Raw genomic sequence first — 25,414 nt, 5'->3', positions numbered from 1 at the left:
CATTCACAGCCTATCCAATATGAAGATATGCAGCAATTTGTTGGGGAGTAGCGTTCCCCTTATAAAGAGAATGTCTCATTTACACAACCCCATGGGCATCATAGAGGCGGTGGTGGGAGGGGGTCACCCACTGCTACGAACCAGAACGGAAAGCTTCTCAGTAACATTGCACCCCGTTGTGGTGGGCTTGAGAAGTCATTGAATTATATGCATAGCCATTCATCTGCATGGCTGCCATGTAATACTGCATTTCACCTGTAGTGGCCGCTGCAGGGGAAACGCTAGTTTTGCCAGGATTGGGACCAGGGGCGATCAAGCTGATTGTCCTGAGGACTATAGTGTGAAAGTAGTGCGACAACCCCTCTAAACCATGCACTATTATTCCCCACCTTTAAATGTCGCGATAAAACACAGACACAAAACCTCAAACCTGTTGAAGCTGAATTTTATTTGAAAATCCACCAATTCCTGACCACATACAATTTTTTTTATCTTTTAAACAAAAATAGAATCTGCAGAGACAATGCAGCAGGTACGCGCTTCATGTACAGAATTGCTTTCATGCCGAGAATTTCCCTTTCCGACGTTACTTCTGGCGTTTTATTTACATGACGAGCGCTGGTCAACAGCGCTGGGGATGACCCCTTTAAAACAAAATGGGTGCGTGGGGTGTGTGCGCGCGGCTGTAAGGCACTGCATGACAAGGGTCTGACATGGAGCTCTCCCGTGGGAAGGCCGGGGTTATTACTCGGGGGTCGTCACCTGTATCAGCAATGGGTTACAGTCGGGAGAGAAGAGGGTGGGGGGTGTGGCTTAACCCCTCAATCCCCATATGGAAAACATGTTATGGCACTTAAAGTGACAGGTTTAAAATACCCCCTCCCCCCAACTTTACAGGGTTTAAAAAGGAAATTGTACAATGAAAGCAATTCCTCACATTCATTTTTTTCCTATATTTTTTTTTCTTCATAAAAGGCCTCACCATGTCCAACGTAAAATAATAATCTGCCAAGCACAAAGCAGTATTTCGCCCCCTCCCCCCAATTAAAAATGTAGTGCTCTTCACGCCCCCGTCCCCCTTTGCAGACTTCTAGGCACGTCGCTATTGGAATCAAAGCAGCTCAATAGGATTCCAGGTCTACCGAGTTCACCTTGCACCCCTCCCCCCATTAGCAGTATACGGACTTAAAATATTTAGTGCTTGGTATGAAATCACTTTCATAATAAAAAAAAAAAAAAAATAAAGTAAAACCTGTATACATCCATACATAGGTCATAAGGTGTTCGATACATTGTTAAATTGATAATCATAAATAAATACAAATAATACATAAGGAATGTCTACTGCAAACTGAATATATATATATTTATAGCTCTGAGAGGAAGGGGTGGGGTGGGGGGGGTGGTACTCATTTTACGGCCCAGAGAGAAGGAACGTGACTGGTGTCGGTTAATGCTGCCGGCTGCGCTTCCCTCGTCCTGTGCCCCCCGGGGGGGGAAGTGTACAGTAGTAGAAAGTTTGTACCCCTTCACACAGAATAGCCAAATACAGGACGCTCTACTGTATTCCCGTTGTGGGACCGGTTACGGCGTCCCGATTCCCACGCAGCTGGCGGTTCCCCCAACAGCTCGTTCTGGTACCATTCGTGAGGAAGTGGAGAGAGCTTCTGGTCAGCAGCTTGGATTTGACTGGAAGTAGGGATTTGTTACGTAGCCTTTTAGTTTTTTTGTTTTCTTCTAAGGGTTCTCCCGTCCAGCTGGGTTACATGAACTGCATCTGGAAAAAAGAAAAAAGGGACGGTCATGAGAAAGGCTCAGAGTAAAGGGGATGTCCAGGACCTCCACCATCAATCAGTTGTTACCTAGTGGCTCCATCCACTGAGTAGTGGGAAGAGCAATGCTCCTTCCTATTGAAGTGAAGGGGGAGCTACAAGATAACAGCTGATCGGAGTGCGGGGAAGGGAATTGGAGCCCGCCGATTTGATACGAATGACTGATCCACATCAAAAACCTGGACAACCCCTTTAAGGCTCTTGGTTCTGCACAGAAGCTGGTCCCGTGGCCTGCACAGGATACAACACTCATTTCTAGGCTTGTAGACCATGTGGCCGATACCTAATGTCAAATGTTCTCAATGGCCCAAAATTACCAACCTATTTGTACTTGTTTTTGGTGTTTTTTCACTTCACAAAACGTATCTGCCCCATGGCACCGCAGCCAGCTCTGGCCTTAAAGAACAGGCTTTTTTGTTTTGTTTTTGCATCCCTGTTGTCCCAGAGGCATAACTGGGGTTGGGGTTTTTTTTTTTTTGGGTGAAAGGAGTAAAAAATTAATGGCCAGATATAATCTATTGAAAACATTCCATCACAATTTTTATTTTATTTTTTTCTTTAAAGCAGCGAACATGCCGTATAGACGACGTTACATTCTAGGGCTGCAGCTATCAAGTAATCTATTGATTATTCCAACGATTGAGTACTCTAATAAGAAAAACCTTCTTAAAATAAAAGTATTGCTTTATAAAAAACAACATATATTTTTTATTTCTTACAGTGGTATAGCAAATAATTGCACACACACAAGGCTTCTGTCAGAAGAACAGCCAGAATGTACCGTATCGGGTATAGCTGGATACTCCCGGCTGCTGCAGCCATTGACTAATGGGGTCCGGCCTCGTTACAGCATTAAAGCTGGGTTTTGGCCAGACAAAAAATACCTCTTCAATTAGTGTTCTTCAGTTTGGACGATACCCAGCATGTATGCGGGACCACATTATAGTCGAGGAGAGCATATAGCTGGTAGTATCTGGCTATACCCAATACGGTATTCTTCAGCCAGAATGTGTATCTAAGGCTATGTCGTGAACTCCGGCAGTTTGTTCCGGTGAAGGATCAGACTGCCAGAGTTCACTGGCTGCATCTTTCATAGCCGGATGCCTATTGAGTGTAATGGGGATCAGGATGCTTTACCCTGGACAAAAAAACAGTGCACAGTGACATGGCATTTTTTGGCCGGACTCCGGCCAGATGATCAGAGTCCCAGTGTTCACACACAGCAATGTGAACCTGGCCTAAGCGGTTAAAGAAAACTAAAAAAGATGATCAAATTACTTTTCAAAGCAAAATTAAAATAAAAAATGCTAAATTACCCAACTAGTAAGACATGAACATTGCCTTACTCTTCGTGTTGTTCAACTTTGAAGACTTTCAGGCAACTTTAGCTCTGACTCTCTTGCATAACACATCTGTACTGTTTTCTTGTAGGGCTTTCTGGCATTTTTAGAAGGCATAAACTATGGGGGAGATTTACCAAAAGTGGTGTAAAGGAAAACTGGCTTAGTTTCCCAATAGCAACCAATCAGATTCCACCTTTCATTTTCAGAGTAGCTCTGAAAAAGGAAAGGTGGAATCTGATTGGTTGCTAAGCCAGTTGACCATTACACCAGCCAATTGCCATGTTACCCACTCCCCCAGTGCCTTCACAAAGTTCAGATCAGCCCCTCTATGCCATGTCCCCCACTCCCCCAGTGCCATCAGCCCCTGCATGCCATCCATTGCCATGTCCCTCACTACCCCAGTGCCTCCATGCCATCTATTGCCATGTGATGTCCCCCACTGCCATCAGATCTGCCCCTCCATGCCGCCCCCCACTCCCCGTGTCATCAGCCCCTCCATACCATCCATTGCCATGTCCCCCACTGCCTTCAGATCAGCCCCTCCATTGCCATTTCTCCCACTGCCATCAGATCAGCCCCCCTCCATGCCATGTCCCCCACTGCCATCAGATCAGCCCCACTCCATGCCATGTCCCCCACTGCCATCAGATCAGGCCCCCCTCCATGCCATGTCCCCCACTGCCATCAGATCAGGCCCCCCTCCATGCCATGTCCCCCACTGCCATCAGATCAGGCCCCCCTCCATGCCATGTCCCCCACTGCCATCAGATCAGGCCCCCCTCCATGCCATGTCCCCCACTGGCATCAGATCAGGCCCCCCTCCATGCCATGTCCCCCACTGGCATCAGATCAGGCCCCCCTCCATGCCATGTCCCCCACTGGCATCAGATCAGGCCCCCCTCCATGCCATGTCCCCCACTGGCATCAGATCAGCCCCCCTCCGTGCCATGTCCCCCACTGCCATCAGATCAGCCCCTCCATGCCATGTCCCCCACTGCCATCAGATCAGCCCCTCCATGCCATGTCCCCCACTGCCATTAGATCAGCCCCTCCATGCCATGTCCCCCACTGCCATTAGATCAGCCCCTCCATGCCATGTCCCCCACTGCCATCAGATCAGCCCCTCCATGCCATGTCCCCCACTAACCCAGGGCCAGTGCCATCAGCCCCTCCATGCCATCCATTGTCAATTGCCATGTCCCACACTCAATTCAGATCAGCCCCTCCATGCCATCCATTGCCCCCCTCCCCCAGTGCCTCCATGCCATCTATTGCCATGTCCCCCTCCCCCAGTGCCTCCATTGCCATGTTCCCCTACCCCAGTGCCTCCATGCCATCCACCATGTCCCCCACTCCCCCAGTGCCATCAGATCAGCCCCTCCATGCCATGTCCCCCAGCGCCATCAGCCCTTTTATGCCCCTTCAAATAACCATCACCACCCCCTGCACCCACCCCTGCAGGGACATTGCATTGAGGATTTTTTTGTATCGATTGCTTGACGTAATCGTTGCAGCCCTATTACATTCATATAGTTTTTCTTAATGTTTTACTACTTTTGTGCAATATATTTTTATATGTAATATTTCATTTACATTTTTTTTTTTTTTTTATGTTGTGTGGCTATATGAAAAGCCACAACTGCTTCTTTGCAGAGCAAACTGTATAAGATATTTGGCAAACGGCTTTATTTTGCAGCCAAAATAAATACCCAAATCCAGGTGTGCAAACCTTGTAGCATCATCCTCAAGAAGACAGGAGGCTGTAATCACTGCACATGCACACACTTTTTTTGTCCTTATCTGTTCCGCTTTTTTTTTTTTGCGGTCTGTATGCGGAACCATTCAATGGGGACGCAATAAAAAAAAAATAAAAAAAATAAACTGGAATTTGTTTATTTAAGGAGCATGTGCAAAAAGTGAGAGTGAAGACTTTCTGAATGCACTGTACATGTCTGTGAAGGCCATGGTATTTCTCTAGTGACAAGTCAAAGCAACAGGCCTTGTATTTCTCCTGAAGCCGTTTCGGTAGATATGCGAATGAGAAAGCCAGTCGGATGTCTAACAAAATATGTTCTGAAGAAAATACGATTCCAGTTGCTCCGAGGTATTACTAATGATACATTCACATTTTCTACATTTTGTGTAAATCTTAAAAGCTCAGAAATCAGAGTGTTGTATCACAGGATCAGGCCAGTCCCCGGGAGACGCATACAAAACAATCCGGGCTGATCACCTTCAAGAACAGAAAATAAAAGCTCAATACAAAGCTTGGCGCGCTGAACGTACGTGCTGCATGCAAGAAACAGATCAAAGCTGTGTTGCTCAGGCCTAAAATAATTAACGATTGGGAATTATTAACAGAACATGACACAAAAAGCACAGATACAAAGAGGAGAGTCAAGTGAACTGGGACAGAAGAGGCAAAAGGAAGCAACACAAAGAGGGTGAAAGGCGCGTCTCCTAATACTCAAGGATCAGTCGGTGAGGGGGGGGGGGGGGGGATCTACAAACCGTCCAGGGGGTAGGAAAGACCATAAAACCAGGCTTCTTGAATGTCACCCGACCTACAGCATGTCCATCTGGATGTGGGGACTCTTCATGGAAGCTCCATGTCAGGCATCGATAGTCTATGCACCCGGTCGTGTTTAGTTGAACAGCCTATCTCAAGTCTAATTAACCACTGCTTCTAGCAACAAGGAAGCCAGGAGGCCCCCATAGATGTCAGAATGCCCCCCAATAAGGGTATAGTCACACGTGGCAGATGTATTCTGTGACTGTCCCCATTCATCTCGATCTGGCTTGCAAAAATTCAAGTGCAGTTGAATGGAACAGATTTTAATCTGAAGACATTTCTGCAGCAAATCTGCCATGTGTACATATCCCCTTGTGTCTGCTCCCTCCCTCCATTTAGATGCCACATGTGCCAATCCTTCCTTTGCCAACAGTAATTTTTTTTTTTTGGGGGGGGGGGGTTCCTGCATGAATGAAACCAAAAAGGGCTGGGCCCCTTCTCTGCAGGTTATAGTCTCACTGCATAGATGGATCAGCCTTGCCATAGGGTAGGGATCTCAGGGCTCCATCTTGGAATATGGTTCTAACATATACAGCCTACATCTTCTTTGTGGGATTTCGGAGAAGCCCCAAGTGACAGGAGAAGGGTGAATCCATCCGATTCACGACGCTCATAAGGCTTCATGCGGCTGCCTTCATGCCGGGCGGTACAGTTGCTGAAGGGCTTCTCCCCATCCAGTGTCACAGTATGCCATGGCCACCCCATTAAATGGGCACTCCAGTCTTTAACCATCTTACAGTGAAGTAACCCGCTCTGTAACTGGACAGTAATGAAGTCTTGTTCTTCAGCACCCAGCCCTCGCCCATTCTGTAAGTGATCGGTGTGAGGGCCATGCCCAACGCAGGTCTTGCTATTCATGGTGTCAGGGTACGGCCAAATCAAGTAAATAAAACTAGGGGTAAAAACAGAAATTAAAAAGTGACAAAGCCCCAGAAGGGGACTGAGAAGCAGCTAGATAGGAGTGCTCTTCCTGCCACCCGCCTGCTGACTATACCTATGTGGTCCTACAAGAAATCCTGTAAAGAGAGCTGTGGATAGGGGTCCTTCCCGGGCGCTCTGTGAGGACTCTGACTGGAAGGGCTGGAGGCTGCAGACAACTGGGTGAGAGGCAGAGAGAAATAGGTCTGAGAAATGACAGAACATGGAAATGGAAATAACAAAGGGATTCCCCCCTTTTTTACAGACAGAAAAGGAGAAAAGCACAGACAGAGATGTACAAGAACAGTCCCACTCCCCGAGAAATCTCCACACTGAAAAGCTGACGTCATGTTCTGATGAAGCATCCCCAGATCAGGAGGACTTCCGGCGTGTTCCACCACAAGTCACATTGGGCCATTACAGCCCTGAATGAGATGATCAGCGCTCATTTAAAAGGGTCTTTTCACACGGAATGATGCAAAGTGAATATGGGACGAGCCGTCGTTATAATGACTGTCCACCCATCCATGTCGCACATTGTTAGCAATGTGCTGCCCACAAACTGGGATTTAGGGTGCTGCATGAAATCAGCATTTGTCGGGTGATCGGTGATGTGCCTACAAGGGGCAATGGATGTGATTGGATGTTTGCGACCATAATAGGCCCTAACCAACTGTGTAACACTGGCCTCATGAGCGGTCCTCTTTAGGCCAGATTTACATGTCCGTATTACTGGCATGCGTCACAGCCGGACCATGAATAGATTCCTCTGATGTTGCGAGTTTTGGATGGGACTCATGTGAGTAATACAGACACGTCCAGGACATGGACGTGTGAAGCTTTGTGAAATATATCACTGCTGCAAAATAAGATGGCAACCATTAAGTTACTGGATAAAAACCACACAAGTGCACGGAAGTGACATGCACATTGTTAACCCCTTAGGCTAGGGCTACACGGCGACATGTGTTGCGCGCCATATATATCGTACAACTACACTGATGTCACACAACATATTTTGCAATGCTAGCCTATGGTGTCGCACTGCAACATGCGACACAACAGTCGCACTATAATCCATCTTAGATGTCGCAGTGTGACACCATAGGCTAGCAATGCAAAATATGTTGCATGACAATGGTGCGAAATCAATGTCGCGCGAAACATGTGGCCGTGTAGCCCTAACCTTACTGACCAGCCCCAGCCTAACCTTAACGGGTTTTTCCAGCTTTTTTTAAAAAAAAACAATACTCGCTTGCTCCGTTGCTGCTGCCTTGAGGTCAGTCATTGGCTACAGCAACACACGTCTCACCCTATCCATCCAGAAGTTTACAGACGGGAACGAGTGGTGGGAATTGATTTTTCCAGATACTGCAGGTTGCAGTGGAAAACGCATGCCGTAACTTTTTTTTGGTTGTTTGTTTTTCCGTACTATTTTAATTTTTTTGCGGGATAAGTTGTATTTCTCAATCACTATTGACTATGTTTAATGGGTAACTCATGTCTTAATCAAAAAATCTATTTTAGCATATGTTACTGCAGCATTATGCATAAAGCAATCTTTAGTTTTTTCACATGCCACTGTTTTCCTTGAGTTTTTCCCTTATTTACGGCTGTTTAAACATTTACAATATGAGGATCTTCTCAAGATGGCTCCTCTGCCAGTTCTGAGGCCAAAACTGCATGCCCTCAGGTCACACACAGTTGCTTTAGCCAGCAGCTATCTGCCAGCCAATCAGATTGGATTACTGAGAGACACACCTCACTCTGAAGACTAATGCAGGCATGCAGTGTGGAGGACCGCCTCTCTGTCTCCTGTTTATACTAAAGGGGAGACAGACAAGCCCTAGCAATGGTCTTTTAAAGGGAGCAGTGGAAAGGGACAGGGGACGTTAATGAAAACTATTATCAGGTAATTACAGATCTTTTGACAATCATTGACAGACTAACTCAGGTATACATGCCTAGCTCTAATAAACTAGCAAATAAAAAATATGACATTTACCCTTTAAGAGGTTGAATGGCTAGGATCAGACCTGCTGCACTAGGAGCCGGGCAGTGAATGGCGTACACACCCTAACTAGCCCCTACAAATAATGTCATTCTGCAGGATAAGGGGTTAAACTGTTCTCTGCTACATCTTTTCTAGAACCTAAGGTTAAGCTCCAAGAAGGAGCACACAAAGTTAACAACTGTGAGCTTAAAAAAAAAAAAAGGGGATCCAGTACGAGAACCCAGGTAGCCCCCTCTACCTAGACTCTAATTGACAGTGGTGAGAATGCAGTCATTCCCCCGGCTGACACATGGAAAGAGCCTGAAAATCATCATCTGTGTGAACGGGGATTAGATGCAGAGTATGTCATTGCATGACCTCAAATCCAATCAAATAAAAGATTTATAAAAAAAAAAAAAAAAAAAAAAAAAGCCCAAACCACATCGGATAAGCCTAGATTAACCACTTCAGCCCCGCTAGGTGAAACCCCCTTCATGACCAGAGCACTTTTTACACTTCGGCACTACACTACTTTCACCGTTTATCGCTCGGTCATGCAACTTACCACCCAAATGAATTTTACCTCCTTTTCTTCTCACTAATGGAGCTTTCATTTGGTGGTATTTTATTGCTGCTGACATTTTTACTTTTTTTGTTATTAATCAAAATGTAACGATTTTTTTGCAAAAAAATGACATTTTTCACTTTCAGCTGTAAAATTTTGCAAAAAAAACGACATCCATATATAAATTTTTCGCCAAATTTATTGTTCTACATGTCTTTGATAAAAAAAAAATGTTTGGGCAAAAAAAAAAATGGTTTGGGTAAAAGTTATAGCATTTACAAACTATGGTACAAAAATGTGAATTTCCGCTTTTTGAAGCAGCTCTGACTTTCTGAGCACCTGTCATGTTTCCTGAGGTTCTACAATGCCCAAACAGTAGAAAAACCCCACAAATGACCCCATTTCGGAAAGTAGACACCCTAAGGTATTCGCTGATGGGCATAGCGAGTTCATAGAACTTTTTATTTTTTGTCACAAGTTAGCGGAAAATGATGATGATTTTTTATTTTTTATTTTTTCTTACAAAGTCTCATATTCCACTAACTTGAGACAAAAAATAAAAAATTCTAGGAACTCGCCATGCCACTCACGGAATACCTTGGGGTGTCTTCTTTCCAAAATGGGGTCACTTGTGGCGTAGTTATACTGCCCTGGCAATTTAGGGGCCCAAATGTGTGAGAAGAACTTTGCAATCAAAATGTGTAAAAAATGACCGGTGAAATCCAAAAGGTGCACTTTGGAATATGTGCCCCTTTGCCCACCTTGGCAGCAAAAAAGTGTCACACATCTGGTATCGCCGTACTCAGGAGAAGTTGGGAAATGTGTTTTGGGGTGTCATTTTACATATACCCATGCTGGGTGAGAAAAATATCTTGGTCAAATGCCAACTTTGTATAAAAAAATGGGAAAAGTTGTCTTTTGCCAAGATATTTCTCTCATCCAGCATGGGTATATGTAAAATGACACCCCAAAACACATTCCCCCAACTTCTCCTGAGTACGGCGATACCAGATGTGTGACACTTTTTTGCTGCCAAGGTAGGCAAAGGGGCACATATTCCAAAGTGCACCTTTCAGATTTTGCAGGCCATTTTTTACACATTTTGATTGCAAGGTACTTCTCACACATTTGGGCCCCTAAATTGCCAGGGCAGTATAACTACGCCACAAGTGACCCCATTTTGGAAAGAAGACACCCCAAGGTATTCCGTGAGGGGCATGGCGAGTTCCTAGAATTTTTTATTTTTTGTCACAAGTTAGCGGAAAATGATGATTTTTTTTTTTTTCTCTTTTTTCCTTACAAAGTCTCATATTCCACTAACTTGCGACAAAAAATTAATGACAGGGGGGTAATCACCCATATAGACTCCCGGATCACCCCCCTGTCATTGATCACGCCCCTGGTAAGGCTCCAATCAGACGTCCGTATTATTTTTACGGATCCATGGATCAGATCCGCAAAACACATGCGGACGTCTGAATGGAGCCTTACAGGGGGGTTATCAATGACAGGGGGGATACATGGATCGGATCCACAAAACACATGCGGACGTCTGAATGGAGCCTTACAGGGGGGTGATCAATGACAGGGGGTGATCAGGGAGTGTATATGGGTGATCACCCGCCTGTCATTGATCACCCCCCTGTAAGGCTCCATTTAGACGTCCGTATGCGTTTTGCGGATCCGATCCATGTATCCATGGATCCGTAAAAATCATGACAGGGGGGGGTGATCAATGACAGGGGGGTGATCAATGACAGGGGGGTAATCAATGACAGGGGGGTAATCAATGACAGGGGGGTAATCAATGACAGGGGGGTAATCAATGACAGGGGGGTAATCAATGACAGGGGGGTAATCAATGACAGGGGGTAATCAATGACAGGGGGGTAATCAATGACAGGGGGGTAATCAATGACAGGGGGGTAATCAATGACAGGGGGGTAATCAATGACAGGGGGGTAATCAATGACAGGGGGGTAATCAATGACAGGGGGGTAATCAATGACAGGGGGGTAATCAATGACAGGGGGGTAATCAATGACAGGGGGTAATCAATGACAGGGGGGTAATCAATGACAGGGGGGTAATCAATGACAGGGGGGTAATCAATGACAGGGGGGTAATCAATGACAGGGGGTAATCAATGACAGGGGGGTAATCAATGACAGGGGGGTAATCAATGACAGGGGGGTAATCAATGACAGGGGGGTAATCAATGACAGGGGGGTAATCAATGACAGGGGGGTAATCAATGACAGGGGGGTAATCAATGACAGGGGGGTAATCAATGACAGGGGGGTAATCAATGACAGGGGGGTAATCAATGACAGGGGGGTAATCAATGACAGGGGGGTAATCAATGACAGGGGGGTAATCAATGACAGGGGGGTAATCAATGACAGGGGGGTAATCAATGACAGGGGGGTAATCACCCATATAGACTCCCGGATCACCCCCCTGTCATTGATCACGCCCCTGGTAAGGCTCCAATCAGACGTCCGTATTATTTTTACGGATCCATGGATCGGATCCGCAAAACACATGCGGACGTCTGAATGGAGCCTTACAGGGGGGTTATCAATGACAGGGGGTGATCAGGGTGATCACCCCCCTGTCACTGATCACCCCCCCCTGTAAGGCTCCATTCAGACATCCGCATGATTTTTTACGGATCCATGGATACATGGATCGGATCCACAAAACACATGCGGACGTCTGAATGGAGCCTTACAGGGGGGTGATCAATGACAGGGGGTGATCAGGGAGTGTATATGGGTGATCACCCGCCTGTCATTGATCACCCCCCTGTAAGGCTCCATTTAGACGTCCGTATGCGTTTTGCGGATCCGATCCATGTATCCATGGATCCGTAAAAATCATGCGGACGTCTGAATGGAGCCTGACAGGGGGGTGATCAATGACAGGGGGGTGATCAATGACAGTGGGTGATCAGGGAGTGTATATGGGTGATCACCCGCCTGTCATTGATCACCCCCCTGTAAGGCTCCATTTAGACGTCCGTATGCGTTTTGCGGATCCGATCCATGTATCCGTGGATCCGTAAAAATCATACGGACGTCTGAACGGAGCCTGACAGGGGGGTGATCAATGACAGGGCGGTGATCAGGGAGTTTATATGGGGTGATCATGGGTTTATAAGGGGTTAATAAGTGACGGGGGGGGGGGGGGGGTGTAGTGTAGTGTAGTGTGGTGTTTGGTGCGACTGTACTGACCTACCTGAGTCCTCTGGTGGTCGATCCTAACAAAAGGGACCACCAGAGGACCAGGTAGGAGGTATATTAGACGCTGTTATGAAAACAGCGTCTAATATACCTGTTAGGGGTTAAAAAATTCGGATCTCCAGCCTGCCAGCGAACGATCGCCGCTGGCATGCTGGAGATCCACTCGCTTACCTTCCGTTCCTGTGAGCGCGCGCGCGCCTGTGTGCGCGCGTTCACAGGAAATCTCGCGTCTCGCGAGATGACGCATATATGCGTGACTGTGCGCCAGCCTGCCACCTCCGGAACGCACATGTGCGTTAGGCGGTCCGGAGGTGGTTAAGCACTGGCACAGGACTGCAGGTATAAATAGTGCATGGAGAAAAATACTAAGCATCAGATGCACTCAGGGAAATGTAGAGGTCTCTGGCACATTAGGGGCCCAAAAGGAGACCACAGCACCAACAATGGCAGGTGATGCTTAGGGCCAAAGTGTCAGGCTAAACCTCCTTTTACCTCTAGGATAAGTTAAATAACTTTTTTCTATCATAACCAATTTTTTTAATGCTCCAAAATAAAAAATGAAACTACTTTTCAAATAATCTAAATTTAAAATCTCCTGCCGTTTCAGGCATACTGCTCCTATTCCAACTTGTGCATCTCCAAACCCTGTTGTAGTCTGATCCTGCAGCTCCCCTCCAACTGTCCATAGTCTATGAAGCATACTAAGGGGTTATGGAAATCATTAGGAGGGGTGGATGAAGGAGACATTCCGCAAGTATGGCGACCAAGTAATGCTATAGTTCCCCTGCAGCCACCCCCAGACGGTTAGAGAAGCCTGGCCCAGACGGCTGTGCTGGCTTCTATTGAGATGGAAAACCTCTTTACCATTGTCCTTTGAGGCGCTGGTCTGCCTTTGGTAGTGCCTTGGCTTAAATGATAGTTTACGATACGTTTGTGATTTTCATAGGAAAGTAATGAAGGAAAACGTAACACACATAGGACATGTACGGCCATCGTGATCACCTCGCGAGTGGAGACAAGGCAACCAGAACTATCCTCCTGAGGGGGTCTCCAATTTAGATAACTGCTCATGAGGAGCACAGAATCTCTCTCCTGGGGACCAGGCAGAACTTACCTGTGCTCCTGATACAGGGCCAAAGGGATTAGGTGGTCTCATAACAGGCTGGTTGTATATCAATGATTGCTGTGGTATTACAGGTCCCATTTGTGGAGGCTGCAAAACAGTAAAAAAATAAAAATTTTAGATCAATTATACAAAAAAAAAATATAAATAAATATATATATATATATATATATATATATATATATATATATATATATATATATATATATATAAAACAGAAAAACGGACTGCACTCCCAAGAATCTTCAGTGAAAAAGGTTTATTCACCCATAGGTGGCACAAGCGACGTTTCGGCTCTCACATGAGCCTTTCTCAAGCTTGAGAAAGGCTCATGTGAGAGCCGAAACGTCGCTTGTGCCACCTATGGGTGAATAAACCTTTTTCACTGAAGATTCTTGGGAGTGCAGTCCGTTTTTCTGTTTTGTATCAAGTGGGTAAGCTCCAGTTGCCATATCCGGACATTGCACCCGTTTTACGTTATTTTATTTTGGTCGGTGGTGCTGCCAGTTATTTATTTTTTTATATATATATATATATATATATATATATATATATATATATATATATATATATATATATATATATATATATATATATATATATATATATATATATATATATATATATATATATATACACATATACATACACACACACACATATACATACATACCAATATTCCAGAGTAAGGCTAGTTTCACACTAGCGGCAAGGAACTCAGCCACACTGTTCCAGTGGGTGAACAGCCTGTCGGATCCGTGCTGCCGCTAGTGCACGCGTGCCCCCGCTCCAGCCCCATTGACAATAATGAGGCGCCGAGAATCAGCGGCAGCACGGCAAACATGCCGAGAGGCGGCCAGATTAAAACTACGACAAGTTCCTTACCGCTAGTGTGAAAGTACCCTAAATCTATGAAAAAAGTGAATTTTTCTTTGAGCCCCAGGGAATTTTATGGTTACGCCAACTTTACATTTTTGTATGTGAAATAAATGGGAAACTTGTGAAACATAAAATACTTCTCTTCCTTCCTTTTACATAAAAAAGGCACAAAATACATATTAACATTATGTTCTTGTTTTATGTACAGGATGTAAAGATTTGGATCCTCAGGGGCGGGGTTATAGCGGAGGTGTGGTGCGTTTTTTTTCTTCTTTCTATTCATTTTATTTCCACTGTGGCCCGTCATATAGAAAACTCACCACGTAACTGCGACTCTCCTCGTCCGCAGACCCTGCAGAGTTACAGGTGAACTAGCCAGTCATTAGGTGGTTAAAGGGGTTCTCCACTATTACTACATTAATGACCTATTCTCAGGATAGTTCGTCATTATCGGATCAACATGGGCCTGACTGCCGGCACCCCTGCCAATCAGCCATCGACAGCGAGGAGGTAAACAGCGAGGAGGCCTCTTTCACACGAGCGAGTTTTCTGTGCGGGTGCAATGCGTGATGTGAACGCATAGCACCCGCACTGAATCCTGACCTATTCATTTCAATGGGTCTGTGCACATGAGCGATGTTTTTCACAAATCACTTGTTCGTTGCGTGAAAATCGCAGCATGTTCTATATTCTAAGTTTTTCGCGCAGCCCTGGCCCCATAAACATTAATGGGGCTGCGTGAATAACGCAATGCATCCACAAGCAACTATGCGTTTTTCACAGATGGTTGCTAAGAGATGTTGTTTGTAAAGCTTCAGTTTTTTAACACGCGCGTGAAAAACACATCAAAAGGCATTGCACCCGCGCGGAAAAAAACTGAACGCAATCGTAGACAAAACTGACTGAACTTGCAAAATGGTGCGAGTTTCACTAAACGCATCCGGAACTAATCTGTCACACTCGTGTGAAAGGCCTAAAGAGAACACAGTGCTCTTCATACAGCTGATCAGCGGGGGTGCCAGCAGTCGGGACCCTGCCAATCTGATATCGATGACCTATCCTGAAGAAAAAGAGGAGAACCCCTTAATTTGGTTGCAATTTATCTATAGACATGCACTTCTCCCATGGACACAGCATTTCAATATAGGGAACTTGCTGCACCGCTGTAGCCTTATCATTTTGTCCAATCAATATCTGCTGCTCTTGCCCGAGGTTCCGCCAGACCCCAAGATTGTGCCAAAAGACTGAGGATCCACTGATAAGTCTAATGCAGGCATGGCCAACCTGCGGCTCTCCAGCTGTTGTAAAACTACAACTCCCACCATGCCCTGCTGTAGGCTGATAGATATAGGCAGTCTGGGCATGCTGGGAGTTGTAGTTTTGCAACAGCTGGAGAGCCTCAGGTTGGCCATCCCTGGTCTAATGCATTCAGCCAGAATTACCACAACATTCAAAGGAAAAGGCAGGAAAGACAGATGTGGTGTCCCCTGTGCCTCCTAACTTTCCCTGGGGTTTTTTCCCCCCTCAATGTTAGGCCCCACGCACACAACCACATCCGTTTTGCGGCCTGCAAACCAAAGATCCATATAAAATAGATGCGGTCTGTGACATTTTTTTTGCAGACCCACTGACTTCAATGGGTCAGTGGTCTGCATTTTACGGACATATTCTATCTTTTTTGCGTAACGACATGCGGATCTGGAAAGCACATGGATGATCCTTGTACTTTTCGCATCTGTATATCCGATCCACAAAAAGGCAGAACATGTCCTATACTTGGCCACAAAATGTGGACCACAGACCCATTAAAGTCAACGGGTCTGCAAAAAATAAAAATAAAATGTAGATGGCACACAGACCACATCCGTATCTTGCAGATCCGCAATTGGCAGACTGAAAAATACATACGGTCGTGTGCATGAGGTCGCAGGCTACATTCACACTCGCGTTTTATGCGGATCCGTCATGGACAGAACTGTTCAGATAATACAACCGCATGCATCCGTTCAAAACAGATCCGTTCGTATCATCTGTAACAGCCAGGACGGATCAGTCTTGAACACCATTGGAAGTCAATGGAGGACGGATCCGTTTTCTATTGTGCCAGTGAAAACAGATCCGTCCCCATTGACTTACACTGTGTGTCAGGAAGGATCCATTTGGCTCCGTTTCATCAGACGGACACCAAAACGCTGCAAGCATGCATATGGCACAGATGAAGCCAAAAGACAGTTCACATCGCTCCACTGCTCATGTGCCTAACATGCACAGTGAAGCGAGGTGCATCTTCAGTGCAGTGCACGCGCTGCCAGGCTTGGGTTTGCCATGAGCAGGTTTGAGACCCTAAACCCTAGCAGCATAATGACATGCTAGAGATGTATTGAGCCTCAAACTAGGCAACAGGTTCCCTTTAAAGGGCTCTTGCACATGACCGTATCCGTTTTTGCGGTTCGCAAAACAGATACCGGCCCTGTGCATTCCTCATTTTGCGCAATGGAACGTCCTGCCCTCTCATAGAACTGTCCTATCCTTGTCCGAAATACGGACAAAAACAGGACATGTATTTTTCTGCGGTTGCCACGGAATGGACATACAGATGCGGACAGCACACAGGTGTGCTGTGCAAATATTTTGCGGCCCCATCGAAGTGAATGTGCCCGTATCTGACCAGCAAAAAATGCAGGTCGGATGTGGACAAAAACCACAGTCGTGTGCATAAACCCTAGTCCAGTGATGGCTAACCTTGGCACTCCAGCTGTGGTGAAACTACGACTCCCAGCATGCTCCATTTATTTCTACAGAGTTCTGAGAGCAGCCAAGCAAGGGGGACATCTTGGGAGTTGTAGTTTTACCACAGCTGGAGTGCCAAGGTTAGCAATCACTGCCCTAGTCCATCTGCCAATGGTTTATAGAATGGCTGAATGAAAAACTAGTGTGTGACAAGCCTTACCATTCCGAACGCTGTGATCCCTGTGGGCGTTGTAGCTGGATAAGCCATTACTGGTGGGGCCTACGTGAAGAAAAACAGGACATACGTTAAAAGCCAAGAAACTAGGGTAATGCAGGTCGAGCATTGCATCAGGCCATTGCATTGTGGCCATGCAGCAGAGGTGACCCAAAGCGAGAAGTGATGTGGTGCACGGACCTGAGTGATTTGTGCTCAGACAGTGAATTACAAGCCAAAAATAAGGAAAGTTTATTCCCCGTATCAAGCAGGAGGCTGAATCAACACAAGCACCCGAGACGCCACACTCAATTATTAAAAGGAAGAGCTGGAAGCCGCCACTTCCCGCAAGCGATTATTATTTTTTTTTTTTCATGCTGACTTTTGAAAAGACTTCTTGTGTTGAAACTCGGCAGCTGCAAAAGGTCAGGGCTTATAAAACGACGTTGTTGTAGCCGAGATAACACGTTATGTCAGTGAGTGTATGGGCTGCCTACAGACACCAAGATCTCTGCAAAAACCAACACGAAAAATCAACTTGCAGGGTTTACGATACAAGAAAGCAGAAAAACAGTAAAATTTGACCGTCACCTACAGAGCAGAGCTATACCTGACCGCCTCTACATCTAATCCACTGGCACCTTATCACATAGGCATATCACATGTATGAGCACACGTGATGTCAGTACAGCCATGACCTGTCAACTGGATGATCACACTCATCGACTGCCTGAACACTCTGCGGCGGCCAGGACGGATCGAGATCCATTCAACTTGAATAGGTCCGTGATCCGCGCGCACCATAAAAAAAAATAGAACGTTCTATTTTTTTTTCGATGCGGAGGCACAGACAGAACCACCACGGAAGCTTCCGAGCAGCGCTTCCGTTCTGCACCGCACCTCCTGGATTCCAAGCCAATTCAAGTGAATGGGGCGGCATCTGAGATGCGGGGTGCACACGGCCGGTCCCTGTGTATTGCAGACCAGCCGTATGTGGGCCGCAATACGGCCACGGCACTGCCGTGTGCATGAGGCTTTAAAGGGAGTCTGTCACGTACATAACATGTTTTAAACTGACTATATAGCTCTGTGGGAGGCAGATCCATAACACTGATGGTACCCGGGTTTAGTTTTTCAGAGTCTCCAAAGTGCCAAAAACTAAGTTTTAAAGATATGCAAATTACATACCACAAGTGCCCAGGGGCAGATAGTGTGCTGCAAGTGCCCAGTGCTCCCCATCTGACTTCTCCCCTCTATTGTCCGGCCAGCCCTGTATCCTTGCCGCGTCATTCTCGTCTTCAGTCATGATCCAGCGACTGTACGCTTCACTACCAGGTCTGGGCATGAGCAGTACATTGCCCACTGTGGGCAGAGGCATACTGATATGCAGTGTGCATACGCCGGTTAAGTAACGTACACGGTGGTGAAGCGCACAGGCGCTGGATTATGAACGGAGACAAGAATGACGCAGCAAGAATACAGGGCTGGCCGGACCATACAGAGGGCTCCCCGCCTTACTTGCGCCTGACTCCTCCCCTCTGTATGGTCCAGCCAGCCCTGTATCCTTGCAGCACACTCTCCGCCCCTGGGCACTTGCGATAGGTATTTTGCATATCTTTAAAACTTCGTTTTTGGCACTTTGGAGGCTCTGAAATACTAAATTAGTGTTATGGATCTGCCTCCCACAGAGCTATATAGTCAGCTTGTCACCTACATAACATGCTTTAGACTCCCTTCAATAGAATTATTACGTACAGAAATCTGGTGCTACACTTTTCATTCCAAGGTGTGTGCACTGTAACGGTTTGTCCCTAGGAAAGCATGTACAAAAGCTGAAGGGGGTCGACCACGATTTACAAACTATCAGAAGGTTAACCAGATGATTGCAGCAATCAGATTTAATCTGCAGGGAACCTGGCAGCAAGCGTTTAATTCCTGTGCAGCGCCACCACAGGTTAAATTACGCATTACACATTTCTCACAGAAATCAACGGTGTCCCTATAATGGACGGACATGATAGGACCTCCAGAGAGGAAAATCTCGGCAGAATCTTCTTTCTTAACGCCTAATAATTCTTCCATACATCAGCTGATAAAGGGGTTCTAGTGCTTCATCAGCGGCATTCAGGAAGATGCAACTACACGCACCCCGTCCTCTCAGGGGCTTGGATGGGGATTAATGGGGTGCAGTGTAGATGTGGGGGGTGCTGTATCTATCCCATAAGGTAGGCTTTTAATGCACCAGGACGACCTTTTGGATGTGACATTCAGGGCAGGCTCCATCAACACTGTAATCTTCCAATCCCTATGATCGCAAGGAAGTCTTCTCATGGTGGGTGGCATGACTGCACCTTGTAGTGTGAGCAGTCCATGTATAATGGCACTGTAGGGAACGGGAAGAGCAACTGGCTATTACGTCCATGCATCTCCCATCCGGACATGAAGTCCCAAGTCGGTGCAAATGAGAGGGTCTATCTGCCCAGAAAGCAGACGAGCATCATTTTAGCCAGAGAAGAAAAAGGGCTTTCCGGGTGAATATTTCAGGACTGGAGTAAACCTCGATGGTACATTGATAATATAGGACTTCAATGTCCGGTTGCTCGGGGTCTAACCACCAAGCACCTTTATCCCAAGTGTGGCACAGTTTGCAACGTGAGGGATAAGGAATAAGAACAGACGGCTGCTCAGACTGAGAGCCGAGAAAATCAATCTGGAACACACAGAGCAAATGCTTAAGTAACAATCCCCCAAAATAAGACCACCATCAATACAACCACTGAGACTTGAATCTGAACCGCCCCGGAGTCACTTCTAGGACATTTGAGGGTTGCTATTTAAAGTGTTTGTCCATCTGTCATCACTTTTTAAACTAAACTGTGCATGTTTGCTTCTTAACAGATTATTATATTGTTCGGGGGCTCATTTTTCTGAATCAGAGATCCACATGCCCTGCTTAGACAAGTTAAATCCCAACATGCTCGCTGCCTGCAGCCGCCACTAGAGGGAGCTTACTGCATACAGTGTTATTATGGAGTTCAATGCATAACCAGTGTGCAGTAATCTCCCTCCAGTAGTGACTGCAATGTAGAAATTAATCATTTAAAGGGGATTTCTGGGATTCATAACAGGACAGGTCATCTATATATGATCAGCTGGGGTCTGACTCCTGGCATCCCTACCCATCAGCTGTTTGAAGAAGCTGTGGGCCTCTTCCTAGACCAGTGATCGTCAACCTTTGGCACTCCAGCTGTTGTGAAACTACAACTCCCAGCATGCTCCATTCATTTCTATGTGAGTTCTTAGAAGAGCAGAGCAAGTATGCATGCTGGGAGTTGTAGTTTCTCAACAGCTGGAGTGCCGGAGGTTGCCTACCCCTGTCCTAGACCATGTGACATGTTCATCGGTCACATGGCCTAGGTGCAGTTCAGTAACATTCAAGTGAATGGGGCTGAGCTGCAATACCAAGAACAGCCACTATACAATGAATGGCGCTGTGCTTGGTAAGCTGCGAAAAAGGCAGCAGTGCTTAGAGCTCTGGCGAGCAGCGCAGTTTTCTTAAACAGCTGATCGTGGGGGTGCTGGGAGACTAACTCTGGCTAATCTCATATTGCTGACCTATATCCTGAGGATAGAAAAAACAGACAGAAAACCGTTCAGCAGGATCAACCCTATTAAACCAAGTATATCATCTGGTAGAATATTCAGCATACACTTGTATGATGAAAATCTGTTGTACCATTCCCGATATAATTTCAAAGGTTATCAGCTGTATTAAAGGAAAGGCGCGCAGTGTGCACGTGCCGCCTCCCGTCTCCTCTTCCTGCTCGCTGCTACTTTGACATAGACATAGCGGCAGCTGGAAGAGGAGGGAGATGGCACACACACACTGATCGCCTTCCCTTCATATAGCTGATTGGGTGCTGAGCATCAAACCCCCAGTGACCTGAGGATAGGTCATCAAATATTAAAAAGCCTGGAGAACCCCTTTAAACTATATTTAAATTAGGGCATCAATGCACCAAGGGATGGGTACTCTCCCCTCGGTGCCCCTCAGCTTCTCCCGCTTTCCCGACTGCCACAAGCCCTCCTCTTGACTAATTCCACGATTGGGATATGCCCAGTACATCCCTCCTTCTGGTTTCCCAGCTGATGAGATGACCAAATGCAGATTATAGAATCAATAGCGCCTGCGCAGGATAACGGAACCAGGCACCAGAACAACGATGATCAGTCGAGGGGATTATACTGTCCTCTGCGCACTAAAACGCTATTAATTAGCATTTTGATTCAATCTAACATATCTCAGGAACGATGCAACGGAATTTCACCATACAGGTATAGTAGGATGGACCCTACTAGCCAGTATACCTGGTTGGATAGGGTTGATCCTGCTGGCAGGTGCTCTTTAAACTGTATATGAAGGGGACGTGGAGCTTGGTGCAAGAAAAACTGGGCTCTGACCCCCAAACTTAGATAAAGGAATTGGACTTACATTTAAAGATGGAGGTCACTTAATTCAAGTGCCCCTCAGACTCTTGCTGCACTGCAGCTCTCAAGCAGAGTAAGAATGATGATTACAAGACAGTAAAGTAGTGTCATGCAGAAACCATCACTGCAGTCTCCCGTAGCTCAGAGGTCAGCTCCGCGCCCAAGCTAGAAGAAGCAGGAGGAATCGGGAGGCAGCACTCCATGCCGTTAGTGGTAGGATGCAGGGTGCACCGGGTGCAGTGCAAGAAGATTCAGGTCTGTAGACACAAACCGTGATTAGTGTGAGGAGGCAGGGTGCCGGGACCTGCGCTGCCGCGGCAAAGGGGTTAATCACAACTGCATGCCAGATTAAAGTAGAGAGGCTTTTTGCGTCAACTTACGTATGATGGGTAATGCATGCCATTCTGGTTTACGGGTCACCGAGACGAACAATGCAATAACACAAGATTAGAACACAAACTTACACAAAACGGTACAGACATTGCTAACAAGGGTGCAGGGGACAAATACCAGGGACGTCGGCAGATGGGTGTGACCTGTATACACAGCGAGCGGCCATGTTTCGTCTGCAGGCTAACCATTCAACTCTATCTACTGGCAATGACCTAATATACGTGCAATGTGAACCCAGATGGTACAAATGGCTACCATCTAACACAGGAACCCTCAAACTGCGGCCCTCCAGCTGTTGGAAAACTACAACTCCCACAATGCCCTGCTGTAGGCTGTTCGGGCATGCTGGGAGTTGTAGTTTTGCAACAGCTGGAGGGCCGCAGTTTGAGGATGCCTGATCTAACATGAAATTTAGCAAGACGCTATACTTTGGAGCGGCTACCGAGAAAAAAAAAAAAAAAAAAAGGGCCAAAATGGGTTTTCCCACGAGGCACAAATAGGGTATTGGTCTCTGATCGGCGCAGGTCTGACAGCTGGGACCAGGGTTGAGCGAACTTCTGTTTTCTTAGATAACCCGAACCTTGTACGCTCAACCCTAGCTGGGACCACAATCCGATCATAAGGTCTGGAGTCTTGAATCCACCCCCATGTGAATGGAGAGGCAGACGCTTATGTCTGCTCTCAGTCCCCTGCAACTGCATAGGACTTTGAAGATAGCCGAGGGCGGCAGACTCTTCAACAGTCCCAGAGAGATGGAGGCAGCAGCCACAGACATGTTGGATACCAGCTGCCAGACTCTCCCAAGTCTGGTAAAATCCATGTTTTAATCACTGACCCCCTGCACAAAGGCGACTGCGGCTTGGGTTACACAGTTGGTTGTACTACATGATCAGTGCAACGTATACAGATAACTGGATGAAAAGCAATCACTATGTAAACTATTTCCAAATATTTTCTGAAAATGCACAGCTAGAGAGCCCGTCTATCAGAAATACTTAAGATTTTGTGCCATGTTTTATGCGGTGTCAGAATGAGTGTCCGCCCATCATCTTGCTGCTTTTAAATGCAATATTCTGTGCTGATAAATTTCTAAAAGTGGTTGCCCGACATAATTAAAAATCTCGGACAAGCCCTCAAATAGTGCAAGATAAAAAAAAAAATATGAAAAAAGAAAGGAGGATGCTATACTGCGGCATTCCCTGCATTGCTGGTCCAGTCCTCCTGCCGCCACTAGTTTATAGACTGCACCGCCACCACTGCAGCCAACTACTGGCCTCCATGGCAGCAGGTCCAGCCACACAGAACGGTGCCAAAGTATCATTTAAGTGGTAAAATTCTGGCTTCCGCTTGCCACCACTAGAGGGCGCTTCCTGCATACAGTGCCATTCATTTCAATGTACGTCGTAAGCTTCCCTCTAGTGGTGACTGCAGACAGGCATAATGTACTCTACTCAATCTATATCTATGCAGGGGATATGGAGCTTTGTAATAATAAAATGAAGCTCAGAAAGCTAAAAAAAGATATACAGAGATCTTAACAAGAGCAGAATGATGACAATTTAAGCTAAAATAACAGCAGTGATCACAGGTGAACATTCCCTTTAAATATTAAAAGTACTACATTCCAAGTGTGGTCCTTTTTGCTCACCAAAGTCGCTGGGTTCCAGGTTGTGGTTGGGGCCACTTTTGGCTGCCAGTTGGTCCCGCCTGTTAGTCTCTTTTCTCCAGGCTGACTCCAATGAACGTCACTGAAATTATAATTACAAAGCATCAACCAAAGTCCACTCTCCCCCAAAAGAAACTATTAAAGTCCCCTTTTACTCACTTTTTTGTGGTTCCATTCCCGATACCCAGATCTACAAGGGAAAACAGAAGTGAATGAGCAGAGAACTTCTAATGGCTTACAATGGGTGTTAATGCACCACTATTCATACTCACTGCCCACGAGGTTGGCCAGAGAGGAGTCCAAGTCGTCAGACACGAGCTTGCCCGGTGGGTTTTTAGAGGAGGGGATGCTCTGATTTTGAGATGATACGGTCGGCTTCAGCAGGCCTCCCATGTCATCAAAAGCTTGGGATGAAAGACAAGCATGTATATTAAGAGGGTGTAATGTATTGTATGCACGGCCTGCACGCTCTTCAACATCTTAGATTGCTGTCAGTGACAATAAACACTTGTGCTCCATCCAGCAACAGAAAACATGTTATGCACTAGTATAAAGCTGACCATATGCATTAGGACTCTTGCACGCAGCCCTTATTCGGTTGTTCCATGCATTGGGGACAGCAGTTTGCGGTTCCCAATGCACGGGCACCATCCATGCAGCTGCCGTGACGGAACCAGACCCATTCAACTTGAATGTGTCTGTGATCCACCTGCACCGCAAAAAAAAAAAAAAAAGGAAAAAAATAGGACAAGTTCTATTTTTTTATTTTTTTTTGCAGCGCGGAGGCACGGAGAGCAACCCCATAGAAGCACTCTGTAGTGCTTCTGTGAGGTTCTGTGACTCCGTTCCGCACCGCAGCTCCGGATTGTGGACCGATTCAAGTGAATGGGTCCACACCTGTGATACCTGTGCGCACATGGCGGGTACCCGCATATTGCAGACCCGCTGTTTGTGGGCTGCAGTATGGGGTGACGGCCATGTGCATGAGGCCCTTAGATGGATGTCAGCCAAACCTGCTGATCAGAGTGGAACCAACTGCAAATCGAAAGTGCAAGTGACCTTCTGATGCTGGGGGTGGAGAAGGATCAGGCTGTTAATCTCATCATGCCCAATCTTTTTTGCTGCCAGAAATATAAAGGTCCTTTTACACGGGACAATGGACAAGCAGATTGTCAGGAAGGAAGCGTTCCTTCACGACAATCTGCTGATCGCTAGCGGAGGAGACCTCTTCTATTACATGCAGCGATCTCCTCCAGAGTACAGGGAGGAGCGATCACTAATGCCATCACTCTTCCCCAGCAGCAGATCATGCCACCAGGAAAAGAGGATTTTTGTGCTGCACTAACAATCCAATCACCCGATGAACGAGTGTTATGCCATTGAGAACACAAGCATGCTTGGTCACGCTGAGCCTGCATATGTATAGTGCAGGCATGCTCAACCTGCGGCTCTC

General features: G+C 46.4%; 1 protein-coding gene across 10 annotated transcripts in view; it reads right to left on the bottom strand.

Annotated features, from left to right (window-relative positions):
* Window positions 1–429: 429 nt before the first annotated feature.
* The window catches only part of PICALM (phosphatidylinositol binding clathrin assembly protein), an 81,402-nt gene continuing 56,417 nt past the window's right edge, over window positions 430–25,414 (bottom strand). For 5 of the 10 annotated variants that reach the window (XM_044287987.1, XM_044287985.1, XM_044287992.1 and 2 more), the window contains 8 exons: window positions 24,234–24,365; window positions 24,121–24,151; window positions 23,944–24,043; window positions 22,283–22,306; window positions 17,421–17,480; window positions 13,583–13,681; window positions 6,742–6,844; window positions 430–1,777 (listed from right to left, as the gene is read on the bottom strand). In XM_044287987.1, coding sequence (XP_044143922.1) covers window positions 6,752–6,844; window positions 13,583–13,681; window positions 17,421–17,480; window positions 22,283–22,306; window positions 23,944–24,043; window positions 24,121–24,151; window positions 24,234–24,365 — 539 coding nt within the window. In that variant the 3' untranslated portion in view covers window positions 430–1,777; window positions 6,742–6,751. Of the gene's footprint in view, window positions 1,778–4,641; window positions 6,640–6,741; window positions 6,845–13,582; window positions 13,682–17,420; window positions 17,481–22,282; window positions 22,307–23,943; window positions 24,044–24,120; window positions 24,152–24,233; window positions 24,366–25,414 lie in introns of those variants that run through there. The other 5 variants (XM_044287989.1, XM_044287993.1, XM_044287994.1 and 2 more) reach the window with 3 other exon arrangements.

This window comes from Bufo gargarizans, chromosome 3 (assembly GCF_014858855.1).
Source record: "Bufo gargarizans isolate SCDJY-AF-19 chromosome 3, ASM1485885v1, whole genome shotgun sequence".
NCBI lineage: Eukaryota > Metazoa > Chordata > Amphibia > Anura > Bufonidae > Bufo > Bufo gargarizans.
This window is presented reverse-complemented; position numbering and strand designations above follow the sequence as displayed.